Consider the following 13963-nt stretch of genomic DNA (forward strand, 5'->3'; position numbering starts at 1 on the left):
TTAAGTGAGAAAGACTTATTAAAATCGTTTAAATAATTTTTTTAAAACTTGCATTTTTTGATGGTTAATAAAGACCACTAAATATTGTTGCACGCATATTTGCCATTAACAAGTAATTGCAACTGCAAATATTTTTTCCTGATTAACTGTTTTGAAATGTATATTTAGAGCAAAACATTTTTTTGTTGACAAAATAAACTTTTGTATCTTAATTTGGTTAAAGTAATACAAACCCCTTGAAACTCAGCAATATTGAATTGTTAACTCAATAATTAAAGGGAAGCCGCAGGCCATATTTGCGCACACTTAAGATATATTAAATAATAGACAAAATATTGCCCAGCACTTAATATTGAGGTATCTGGTTGTGAGCAAAAATGTTTGGCTTCATATTAAAAAGAACTAACATTAAATATTTGCATAATTTAACCATAGTTCATCTATAAAACTAAATTAAAAAATTACAAAATCTAATATATGTTAATAATCCTTTTAAATTATTAATTTACATAATCTAATATATTACTAATAAATTATTTTTTATAATTTTACCAATTATATAGTAATATAAACAAAAATTTTGTTGTTTTACAAGTATAATTATCCATCGTTTTCTGCTAACCTTCAAAACCTGATCACAAATAGTTGATCAGAAATTTATAAAAAGCTAATGATAGTAAGGCTAAGGAACGTCATTTCTAAAAAAAAAAACGTACCAATTACAATTTTATTTAATATTGCAAAACGCACCAAAATTTAACGGCGAAGAGAAAAAACGAAAGACCAAGAAATCTAAATACTCCACATCAAAACTATAAAATATCTAAATACTAGACTAATGACAGATTGTTGTGCCAACCTAAACCAATTTATTTTGTAGCGGACCCAGCAAACATCAAGTAATATGTTACAACATTATTAAAAAAAAGAAATTTGCATTTTTTCTAATCTCCTAATTCTAAATAATCATTCAAACCCTTAAAAAGAGCAACACTGATAACGTTGAAGCTTTAAAAGATGTATTATTTTATGATTTATATTGATCGCCTATTAGTAAAAATCCTTAAAAATAAAGTTAATAAATTAATAATATTGATAACACTTTAAAAAGTTAATCTTTAAAATCATCAAGCATAACTTTAATTTAAGCTTTAATTTAGAATTTACAGTTATTTAAAATAATTTAAAAAAAAATATAGTAAAAAAATTAGGTGATTTGTTTATTTTAAGTTTTGAGAAACTTTTTGTTACTGCGTTTTTGAGTTTTGATATGGTTCGAAAAATATAATATTAATAAAGTGTATTAATAAAAATAAAGTATCAATGTATTAATATTAATACATACATACTTTTGTTTTTTTCAAACCATATCAAAACTCATAAACGTAAGTAACAGCAAAGTTTCTTCAAACTTGAAATTAAAAAATTACCTTAATAACATATGAATAACATATTGTCCGAACCGTAATTTTCAATCTTTCGAAATTTAAATTTTTAATATATTTTTTAAATTACTTTTTGGAAAAAGAGTCGACAAAAAAGTTTGGCATGTCCTTGTGGTTCTTATTTGTGAACATTTCTTTCAACTTTACTGGCTTAATTTAATTTTTGATCAAACTAATTCTAGGATAGTCACTCACAGTTAGTACACTAAAAGTTTAAATGAAGTAATGAAAATTTGATTTCGCAACACTTAATTCATTACAAATTTTATATATTTCAAACTAGTTAAAAATGGTTCAGACTTTACTTTTTGTCTGCATGAATTAAAATCTATAGATTAACAAAGCAACGTTATCATCATTAAATATATTACGTACTACTGGCGTGCCTGTGGAGATTTTAAGCATTTAAGCAATGTATATTTTTCTTCTAAAAGTATGTTTACATCTTATAAATTTAAAAATCCATTTACCTTATTGAATGCAACTCAACGCTAAAATTAGCAACCATTTTAAAATTTTGGTAAAGTTTGGAGATCTAAAATTAAAAATAATTAATAAACATTTTAGAATTTTCGTAAATGTTGGAGATCTTAAGTAAAAAGTAATTAAATTTTTACTAGAACAAGATTTAAAAAAAAGATGAAAATTACACTTTATATATAAATGTACAATTTTTAAAATACAAGAAAAATTTAAGTCCTTTGTTTTCAATTGTCATGAAATAAATATCATATTTGAAATTAATAACATGTGGCAGCCGATTGAAGTACACCACCTCCTGATCTCATAAACATTAATAAAAAATATACCAGAAATAACGAACGTAAAAACTTGACAAACTTTTTCATTCAAAGACTCGGATTGAAGGCATAGGTGAGTTTCTCTGCTTCACGGAGTACTTTGTATAACTCTTTGTAGAATTCTTTATAGAATTCTTTGTAGAATACTTTATAGAATTCTTTGTAAATTCTTTATAGAATTCTTTGTAAAATCCTTTATAGAATTCTTTATAAAATTCTATATAGAATTCTTTATAGAATTTTTTGCAAATAAATATTTAATAATAATAATTAGAATGCAAATATACAGCAAAAAACAAAAAAAATTTAGTGCAGGTATTTACTTGAGTTTCCACAAAGAAAGAAACTTTGTTCTGTTTCTAAGCTTTTTTGATCATTGCAATTTTTATTGCATTAAAAAATAACAGTTTTCAATCAAATTGTATTTTGTTTTGGACCTAACTTCAACACGTTTTTGAGTTAAAAGAAATAAAAAAAAAAAAAATAAGTTCAAACAACCTTTTCATCCTACGTAGCAATTAAGCTTTTTTTCTTTAGTTTGTAAGTACTTAGATTAGTAAAGTTTTTTTATCACCAGAAGAACAATAGTTTGTCTTGGTTTTGTGTACTACATTTAGAATTATTAAACAGACATTCAACAATAAAGTTTTATTTTATTGATATGGTTTTAAAAACAAAAAGCTGGTGCCAAATGAAAGCATAATAATACTAAAGGGTATTGAAAAGCAGGTATAAATTGGACTATCGTATCTTTCCATAATATAATAACTGTTACATTGTCTTAAACTGACGCTGCTCAGAGGAACAGAATTAAGTGTCAAAAATAGCAAATAATCAATGTCGTGAATATAATAGAATAGCGTGCCAAAATACCAAATAATCAATGTCGACATTGCACGGTGAAAATTTGTTATAATGGTGAAGACATGTTCATTAGAGGAAATATCTAGTTAAAACATTAAATATAATTTTAAGCGTAATTTTATGCGGTTATTTACACGTTAATTTGACATGTGTTCCAAAACGCTATTTTGCATTTTTTATTTATCAAGTTACTTACGCTACTATTGTTTTAAATTAACTTTATTGACTTACATTTTAAAATATATTAGTTTAATTAACAATGTTTTTTTCGCTCAGACTTTGAAAAATAAATTAACGTAAGAGAAATCATTAGTTTTTCTGCATCGAAAACAGACACTTTTCGATATTTTTTTGCTACTTACCTTTACTATTAGATATCAGATAAACTATCCTCCAATATCCTCCAAACATTTGACTATGTAAATCTCATGCTAAATGTATGTAAATAGCCATACATCATAAATATTTTGCTACTTTTTTCAATAAAAAAAGTTATAACAAAAGATTGGTCTTCGGTTAATGGTCAGTTGATGAAAAATACTGAACATTATAAAAAGATATTTTTTACACAAAGAATACCTACAAAATCTTTCTTTACTGTTATAGAACATATGATCTGTAAATATAAATCTAAAAATATTATTTTATGACAAATACAAGTAATATTTTTAATGTTTACACTGATAAAAGTTGTCTTGTTCATTAAAAATATTTCGTATTTTTCACCAATATTTAATTTTTTTAATATTTTTTTAATATTATATAATTACATGTTTATTACTTTATTTATGCATTTTATATAGAGATATAGCTATTCTAATAAAAAAACTACAAAAATAATTTTGACACAAAAAACTTGATTGCATAAATTTCTCCCACTGTGTGTTTAAACCTAGATTAAAACACAGTTTCAATCTAGGTTTAAACAGCAAATGGATATACAATGTTTTAAAAGATAGAATCTTACAAATTCTCCATCTGAGGATTGATTTTTTAAGTAAAAGGTCCTTGCCTTTTACTTAAAAAATACAAGCCCAACTGCAGGCTTATAATCAGTAGTCATTCTATGGACAGACTAGAAAAACATTTGTTTAATTAATGTTTGAATTGCAATTTAAATGGCACAAAAACATACTTTTTTTTTACTTAAAAGAATAATCAAATTTAAAAAAAAAAAAGTCAGTGTGTTATTTACTGTTTTATACACAACAGTTGGAAATTAAAAAAAAAGGACTTTAAAACTTGTTGATGGTTTCTTGAAATTTTAAACAATTTCTCAATATTTTTTGCCGGCACCAGAAGAATAATTTGAACCAATAGCATAAGTGAAAATACATTGAAAATTTAAATTCTCATTACAAATCAAGGAGTCATTAGAAATTTAATTTTATGGATAAGATTCTAGTAACGTACACCACAAACAAAAGGTCTGTCAGCAAAGTTGTCAAATAAAAAATTGGTTTGAGAGGTACAGAGACTTTTATAATTTTAGTAGTTTTTATAACTAAATTGTAAAATAATAAAATCCATTCCTTTTTTTATTCAAATATACATTTGATTTCAATCAAAGTATATATATGCACTTATCAAACTTATCCTTAGTTGGGATAAAATGTCTATGTCGTTGGTATATTAATATATACAATAAATAAAATATATTTAGACTATTACTGCTTTTATCACTCTTTCTTTAAGCTCGAAAGTAGGATCAATTGTTGAACGGACAAAGCCATCGTTATATTCTTTATCCACAAAAAAAACTTCTACATTGAGGTCTACTTCTACAATGAAAACAAAAATAATCAATAAACAAAAGTATGTATATAAAATACCAAAAAAATCAAAAAAAAATTAAATATTTTTTAATTTAATAACAAAGTATAAAATTGATCATAACTAAAACATAATTTAAAGTTAACAAAAATAGAAAGAACTTGTTTTACTTTTACAAAATTTCCACGAACAGTTAACAGTTTCCATACTGCTTCCATTGCAATTAAGACCACCATATTGTGAGGTGGGATTAGAACAGTTGCGAAATCTGGACACTAAACCACCTTCACATGGTTGATTGCAAAGTGACCAAGAAGACCAACTTGACCAACCACCATTTACTGTAAAAGTCAGTAAAAAAATAGAACAAATTTGATACAAGTGTGTGTACACATACAAGGTTGTGGTGTCTTTCCAATTTAACATGTGATGAACTTTAATTCATATAAATTTGATATTTATTTAATATTGATTTGCCTTGGTTATAATAACTAAATAATTAGAAATAAGAATATGTTTTGTAGGTATTGTGTCATTGAACTCAGCTACTACATGTTGCATTGTTATTTTCAAAATCTTTTTTTTTATCTTCCAACCAACAAATTAAATTATTGAAAAAGATGGGCCAGCGCTCTAAAAAAGCAGTTAGCCCAGTGAAAATTGAAAACAAAACAGATTTTTTTAAACCAAAAATCTTTATCCTTTTTAAAGCAGTATATATTACACGTTAAATAAACAGAATCATCTGTATTTTAAAAATATCACTTCATGATGTTAATGCTAATCAAATTACAACTCTACGGCCACCATTTCTTAATATGATTTACACTAAGTTTCATTGTCAAGAAAACTTGACACTTGACAATCCAAAAACATTTTCTGATTGAATATGATTGCAAACTGTCATAACTATGTATAGAGAGCCATAGAAATCCAGTGATCTGGAATTAAATTTTAAGACTTAACATTTTGCAAATGTTGAAATCTATACACCAAAGTTTAAACTATTCTCTCAATGAATCAATGTCTGTCTGGACATGAACAAGTTAAAAATGGTTTTAGTTTTGGCTGCCAGTTGATCGACATTGGCAAATAACTTACAAAGATTTCTATTAATTTCCAGCATATCATTAACAAAAATAAAACATAAAACAGTGGCCCAATTACAGAGCCCTGGAGCACACTGCTCAGCACATTTATAGAATCCTAGTGAAACTCAACTAAAACTACACACTATTTTTTGATACTGAGAAAATCCTTTTTTTGTTTCCGTAATCATAGCCAGCCATTTTGAATTGAAATATGCAGTGAGACGCTAGTTCAAACGATCTGGTGTCTCACTTCATGATTCAACTTAATTTGCAGATGATCAGCTATACCACTTCCGACTTTCTTCTATTTATTACCTGGTTCAGCTTATAAACCTTCTTTGAAGATAGGCATTGCCTGTTTTCAACAAAAAGGGACCTGACTTAATTCAAATAATAAATAATAAACAAAAACAAATAAGGAACACTATATCTTCGATGGCAATTTTTCAATTTACAATTAATACTATTTATAATATAATGGTGAACACAATAAATACCAATTACAACTGTAATAAATAACTTAAAAAGAAGCAGCTTAACTTTACTTTAAGTTAAAAGAGGGTGTATATTTGGTTCACAACAAACTTTAGTACATAAGGAAAAGTAAGGAACAACTGAGTTAACATTTGGTTTAGAGAAAGCTTTTTAAGGCTAACCATATAATTACAAATAATAAAAATTGACACCTGGACAAATTGTATAATCTTCACAATCTTTAGTATAATTGCTGATACCCATGCAATCATTACCATGATATGCAGGAAATGGATTGTCACAAAATCGACTGTATACTATCTTTCCACCACCACAAGTTGTTGAACACCAGGAGTTTGACCAAAGACTCCACATTCCATCCACTAAAATTTAGTTGTTTTTTTTGAATTGAATTACCAAACTAATGTAGTTTACTAAATCATAAATGTAATATTCACCATACAAACTCAAATATAAGTTAGTTAAATATATGACATTTATCAGAAATGAAATATGATTTGATTTCAGGTTTATCTTTTTTATTTTTACTTGAGGTACTAAATGGTATAATATATAATAATGTTTTCTTAAATACAGGGTGGCACAAAGGAAGAGAAGAGACCTAAAGTAATTTATAAATTTTTACATATAAAGATATTTAATTTCTTAGTTTAATTTTTATTAGAGTGTACAAAAAGTGAATCTAAACCATGGTGAAATATAAGGTCATAAGTATTTGTTTTTTTGAGCTTTTGAGCATTTGCATACCCATGGTTTTTTAAAATTTTTTCTACAACTTTGTCTGAAATTATTAGTGTTATTTTTTGAAACTATTCAAGAATATTTAACTTGAGTTTTTCAGAATATTTAAATCAAGTTGAAGTATGGCCTTCTCTATGGCCAGTTGAAGTTACTCCTTCTTGAAATTACGCATTCATCAAAAATGTTCCATAACAACACTTATATGAAACATTTTTGATAAATGCATAATTTTGGGATTTTTAGTTTCCAACTACTGCAGTTTTTTTTCTTTTCATTTTCACAACAATAACTGAAGTTCTGCTCAATTTGTTGACATTATTCCTAAACATTCTGGATTCTCTCCTGTATGTTTAGCACATTTTTTTCATTCAGAGTAGTTTTTCACGAATTTTTCTTCATTCAGATTTTTCTTCATTCAGATTTTCTTCATTCAAATTTTCTTCATTCAAATTTTTCTTCATTCAAATTTTTCTTCATTCAGAGTAGTTTTTCAAGGGAAATCATAGACTGAGTCTTGTTTTCAAAAACATGCTAATAATCATTTAATTGCTGAATACAATGGCCCAGTTCTTATATTAAAAATTCTGTAATGATTTGAGCAATTAAATTGAGCCATTACAATGGATCAATGATTTTCAAAATAAAAATTCAATGATATTTTTTTGTCACTCACTAGTGCATCTGTTTATCTTAATTTCAATGTTTTATATATTTTTATCTAAAATATATTTATCTAAAGTTTAGTAACATTAAGCTAGAAAATCATAGATTATTTAAATCTCTATTTCTTTTAAGCCACCCTGTATCTGAGTCTTTATAATAACACATACATTTTAAAAGCTCTAAGATTTTCAAAGACAAAAATGTTTTTATGCACTATAGTACACAGATAAGTTGTGTGCATTCAGAAAAGAATCATCAAGTTTAGAAAATTATGTGTTAGTATAAAAAAAATACTAAATAAACAGTTTTCTTTTCGCACATTTACATCCGAAAACTGATGAACTTTTATTTTGTTTTCCCTTCAAGTGAAAGATATTTAAAAATGATAAAAAAATGACTTTGAAACAAATATTTTTAAATTTCCGTCAAGAAAAGAAGAAAATTTTCCAAACAAAAGAGTCGTGTGATAACTTCATCTTCAAAAACTATTTTTTACACACTCTCTATTCACAAAAAGTTTAGCTCTCCTCCATGCTATGGTTCAACAAAGAAAATGTATTTTCATAGTAACATATTTAGAAAAATATTAAATATAATTAAATATAAATAAAAATGATAAAACTTAAAAAAATTGTTTTTTAAATTTTGTCATTTTTATATATTTATAAAAATGATAAAATTTAAAAATAAAAACTATATGTAGATTACCAGGACAATTAACTAAATTGCAATATTCCGCTCTTGCTTTAGCAACATTTGCATTTAATTCGTAACTAGTTTTATTGCCTTCTCCACATGTTGCGGAACAATCACTCCACATTGACCATTCTTCTAAACAATAGAGTCATCTATTTTATAAAAGTAATAATTAAAAAATAAATAAAAAATTTAATTTATTAGCTATTTCTGAAATTAGGGTAAATGATTTGCTATTTGCAGTAATATTTTATTTGTAAAAATGCATTGAGTGCTTTTCAGGTTTTCAAAAAATGTTTAAAAGTGTGCGTAAAACCATTCTAAACAATAATTGAACGTAAAGAGAATATATTGTTTGAACAAAAATGTTCAATTTCTTTGTGTTAAAAAAGTTGATTTTTATTGTATTAGAGTAAAAAAGAGTAAACTTTTCATAACTTTTTTGAAGGCTTTTTTAAAAATTAAAAATTTTCAATAAATTGAAATTGCAAATGATTAATCCTGACAATTGTGAAAAACTTATGAAAAAGAGAAAACAACAATTTCTAATGCAAAGCATTTTTTCTCTTGCAAATATTGATGATTGTCACAATATTTATTAGATAATATTATTATTAGATTTAATAGAACGTCTACAGTTGGTAGATCTGTTTTTAGGAATCAACTTTCTAACAAATTTTTCAAGATAACGTATTTGAAATTTTTTGAAAAATGACCTGGTTTTTCTGTTTTTGTTTGTATATATGTTAAATAGACATTGAAAATTCAATGAAAATTGCATTTTTGGATGGAAAACTGTTTACTAACAATATATTGCCCAATATATAATTCATAAAAAAGTTGGTTACTTTTATACATATAAAATGTATTATAAATTTACTAAGTATTACTTTGGACTAGTGACATTTAGAAAATGGAAAATTAATTTGGTACTTCTTCAAAACTAGTAAAATGGTTTGAAATTTTTTTTTCTTTAATTGTTAAATCAGTTTATTACCCATTTAATATTGCTTTTACTACAACTACTAATGCCGACCTTTTTACTACAACGACTAATGGCATTCATTTTACTACAACGACGTCAACCTTTTTACTACAATGACTAATGCCAACCTCTTTACTACAACAAAAATGCCAACCTTTTTACTACAACGACTAATGCCAACCTTTTTACTACAATGACTAATGCCAACTAACCTTTTTATAAACTTTTACACATTTTTACAATCAGAATCATCTGATCCTGATTATAAAAAGTATGATCAAATCAGTGCACAAACAATTTGACTTCAATGAAAAAAGTTCAGCAGCTGGTTTGTGTATTATAAATCCAGGAAATGCATCACTTCCTTTCAGAAAATCAATGACATATTGACACAGATGTTTATAATCAATTTTGGGGAGCATATCAAAGTTTAAAGCTTTTTTGCAAAAGTTTAATCTTTTTTAAAACATATCTTTTAAAGGAGTTCCAATAACTTCACATCACAGAAACTTTGATAACTGATCTACATTTTCATAATGAATTTGCAAAGCAGCATTAAATCTTGTGTAAATAGATTCTTGAGAACGTTTTCTACAATATAGTCTTAACAGAGGTCAATCTAAAATTTCCTTTAAAATACTGAAGTAAACCATATAACAACTAGTGTAACATGCTGTTGTGTCAGCACAAATTATACAACTTTCAATCTAAACTTATTTAAAAGATATCAATGCTTGATCTTCTACCTGATTTACATTCAACAATGCCTAGCAGCTCACCATGTTGCTTTCCATTTCTTTTTAAATTTCAGTATGGACTCATAACAACAACCAGGCATTCATTTACTACAGAAATGTAGTGTTTTTTCAGCTAAAAGCATATTTTGTATCAATGGGCAAAATTAAATTATTATTTTTACAGTTTTCTTTTTTCCCAAATTATTTCCGATTCACTTTTAAGTCTTTCCTAGTTATCGAAACTGTTGAAGATTTCACGTCAGACAGCACCTTTTAAAATTGACTTCTTGCAATAATAAATAATGATTGTAATCATTATTTATTATTGCAAGAAGTCAATTTTAAAAGGTGCTGTCTGATGCTAAGCTCCATTATTCCTTGTTTATTAAATCTTGTATCTTATATCAGAAGTTAGGCTCTAAAGACTTAAGTCTTTAGAGCCTAACTTCTGATATAAGATACAAGATTTAATAAACAGCACTTTTAAAATTGACTTCTTGCATAATAAATAATGATTACAATTAGATTTAGAAGCTGCACAAGAATATGAAAACCGTGACTTAAAATGAGGCTTGACTTTAAACCCAAAAGAATAAATAAAATCTTCTGTACTTGCCTGGATCCAGGATTCAGGCAAGTATGCAAGCCTTTATCAAAAGAGAAATTACATTATCTACCTTGATCCTGGATCCATACTTGCCTGGATCCAGTATCCAAAAAGGTATGGATTCAATTGTCAGTGAAAAGAGAAAAGACATTAGCCCACCAACCATCATAAACAAAATCCTAAAAAAAACGTTAGTCAGCTTTAGGGTAATAGTAAGTAGTGCAATGATAGGATGAGTTCAAAAAAGAAGTATGAGAAAAAAGATTTATAGAGTTCATTACATGGTCGGAACAATGAACAAGGAGAAACTGAACAAGAGCTAGGGTTAGAGACAATATGCAAACTAAGGAGCAAAAGTAAGTGACTATGGTTGTCTGAAAAACAAGTCACAGAGTTAACTATCTGAGTAAGAGATTGAGAAATTTATTTGATCTTTTCTCATAACAACATATCATAAATTATCAACAAAATACGTGACATTAAAGCTTTTTTATTGACAATAATTATCTAGTATCAAGCTGCTAAACTTTTTCTAAAATAATTATTTTCTTCTTGAGATACATAAACATATAAAAATAGTGAATTCAAATTGTAGTCTAAAAAAAGTTGTGTTTATAATTTTTAGTCATTCATTGCTAAAGTGTGCAAGAATTATAGAATTCACATTTCAGAATTAAACTTTCCTTCCAAAATGTACTTACATTTTACAAATGTGTATTACATCAATTATAAACCAGCCAAGTTAGGATGGAGCAAAGAATTGGGAAAGATAATTGGGAAAGAAAATATCTGTTGAAAAGAGAATAAAAACTTAGTAATAAATGTAAGTAATGAATGCAGGAAAAAGTATTAAAGGATAGATTTATTACAAAAAAAAATAAGTAATGGTCCAGCCATTTTGCTGTTAAATATTAAGAATTTGAAATCTGCTTTCAAATCAGCACCAATAACTTCTAAATATTGTAAAATTTATAGTTTTTGTGTTAATGCAAAAAATATGAAAAAAAAAAAATCTGCAAATAAGAAAAATACAAAAAAAAAAATATTAACATGAACCAACAAAAAACATAAATTCTTTTATTTTTATAAGCCAATAAAAATAAGTTTATTATAAAGATAATAAATCCTTACAAATTAATTACATTTTTACTTTTAAGAATTTTAAAGCAACAACTTTTCTAAATACCATTAAAACTGATTGATTAATTAATTTCGTTTTTTAAAGTGTAAAATATTTTTTTTACTGCATATTTAGGTGAATATTTTTTAATTGAAAAAAGTATATTAAATAAAAGTTATAAGTGCACAAAGTTTCTAGGAACAATATAATGCAAAAAACAAATTTTTTACCAGAACTTTGAATTTATGATTATCCAAGAACAAAGATATTTGTTAATAACTATGAAAATAAACTTTAAAAACATGTAACTTTTTATTGTCTGTTAAATTATTGTAACCTGATCTCTAACACGAGTATCATCGAGTAAAAATAAATGATTTTTTATATTATGCATTTGAAGCCGTTGCAACAATGAAATAATTTGTAGAATGACAAATACACATAAAATACACATAAAAATTTAAATTAACTTATTTCTGATAAACATTAAAGCTTAGATTGCAATTTTAGGAAAAAGCTCTAAAAATATTTCAATTTTTTAATATTTTAAGGCTGATTGATTCTTTTGGCAATTTTTTGATGGTCTTTGGGCTATTGTTTTTTCTCTCTACTAAAAATTCCACCTCTTATGTAAGTTCCTGGAGTCAGACATGGAAATATTTATTTCTTTTTTGGCGGTTTGAAGCCAAGCCTCTCTATCTCCTTGTGCAAATCAAATCCTTATTCTAATCAGGATCACAATATTTTAAAAGCAATAAATAATGGATACATACACAGAGCTTACTCAATATGCAGCAAAAATGATCGACAAGATGAGATAAATTTCCTTATTAAAGTGTTTACTAAAAATGGGTACAATGAAAGAATGCTTAAAGATATTTCTTATTAGGTTGGAAAAAAACGTTCAGCAAACAAAAATGAAATCCAATCAAACTCTAATATCCTTTTTACTATCTCTTTACCATGGATACCAATAATATCTCCCAGGCTTAGCAAATATTCAGAAAAGCTGGTTACAGAACTGTTTAAAATCAAATGTCAACTTAAAAACGCTATTAACGTCTAGAAATAAATCAAAATTACCATAGATCAGCCAACCAGGAGCCTATATAATTAAATTCAAAGTCTCCAAAATGTATGTTGGCGAATCAAAACCTCAAATACGAACAAGGATTCAACAACACCAGAAATATTTGATCAAAGGCAAATAAAATTAGCTATGCATTGAGAAAATTGCAATGAGAAAATTGAATGTGAAAAACCAAAAACACATAAAGTGGACGCTAAAAGATTTGATAGAAAAGTCTGTGAAGCCTCGGAGATACAACAACATCAATGTTCTCCAATAAATGGTGGTATTAATTTAGACAATGAACAATATGTCAAAATAAATTTTTTGACTTTTTTCATACTTATATTAAAGAAACCATAATTAAGCAGATGTCAAACTTTAATTTTGTTATTTAATTGTCACAATTTTGTAACTATGTTACAAGTTGATGATGTCGGTGCCAATTAATTAGCAAAAATTATATATATATATAAATATATATATGCCTTTTTTTATCTTAATAATCGGGCTCAAACAGGACCATGCATATATATATAATTTTTTTTTTTTTGAAAACTTTACCATGACAGATGTAATGTAATATGACTTGGATGTTTTGTCAATGTAACTATTTAGGAAATGTACTAAAAAATTAATATATATATATATATATATATATATATATATATATATATATATATATATATATATATATATATATATATATTGATTAAATAATACATGTGCGATCAAATGTTTACTCATATTAAAATTCTTTAATGGTCAATTATTTTCTATTTAAAATTGTTGTAATTTAGTTATTTATAATATGAAAACATTTTATAAGGTGACTTTTAATAAATCTTATGTCTGTCAACCTAAACTAGGTTATTCA

At 25.9% G+C, this 13963-nt stretch overlaps 1 protein-coding gene across 2 annotated transcripts; it reads right to left on the reverse strand.

Moving 5' to 3' along the window:
- Window positions 1–500: 500 nt before the first annotated feature.
- Window positions 501–8733, reverse strand: LOC136080630 (coadhesin-like). 2 transcript variants are annotated; one of them, XM_065797531.1, is made up of 6 exons: window positions 8581–8711; window positions 6660–6881; window positions 5053–5223; window positions 4781–4890; window positions 1916–1980; window positions 501–698 (listed from the first exon to the last, which is right to left on the reverse strand). In XM_065797531.1, exons 2-6 carry the CDS (start codon window positions 6820–6822, stop codon window positions 683–685), a joined length of 525 nt encoding a protein of 174 aa, XP_065653603.1. In that variant the 5' UTR covers window positions 6823–6881; window positions 8581–8711; the 3' UTR covers window positions 501–682. The 2 variants fall into 2 exon arrangements, with proteins under 2 accessions (XP_065653603.1, XP_065653602.1); XM_065797530.1 differs by having other exon boundaries at window positions 507–698; window positions 6660–6830; window positions 8581–8733.
- Window positions 8734–13963: the final 5230 nt, after the last annotated feature.

Source organism: Hydra vulgaris, chromosome 05 (assembly GCF_038396675.1).
Source record: "Hydra vulgaris chromosome 05, alternate assembly HydraT2T_AEP".
NCBI lineage: Eukaryota > Metazoa > Cnidaria > Hydrozoa > Anthoathecata > Hydridae > Hydra > Hydra vulgaris.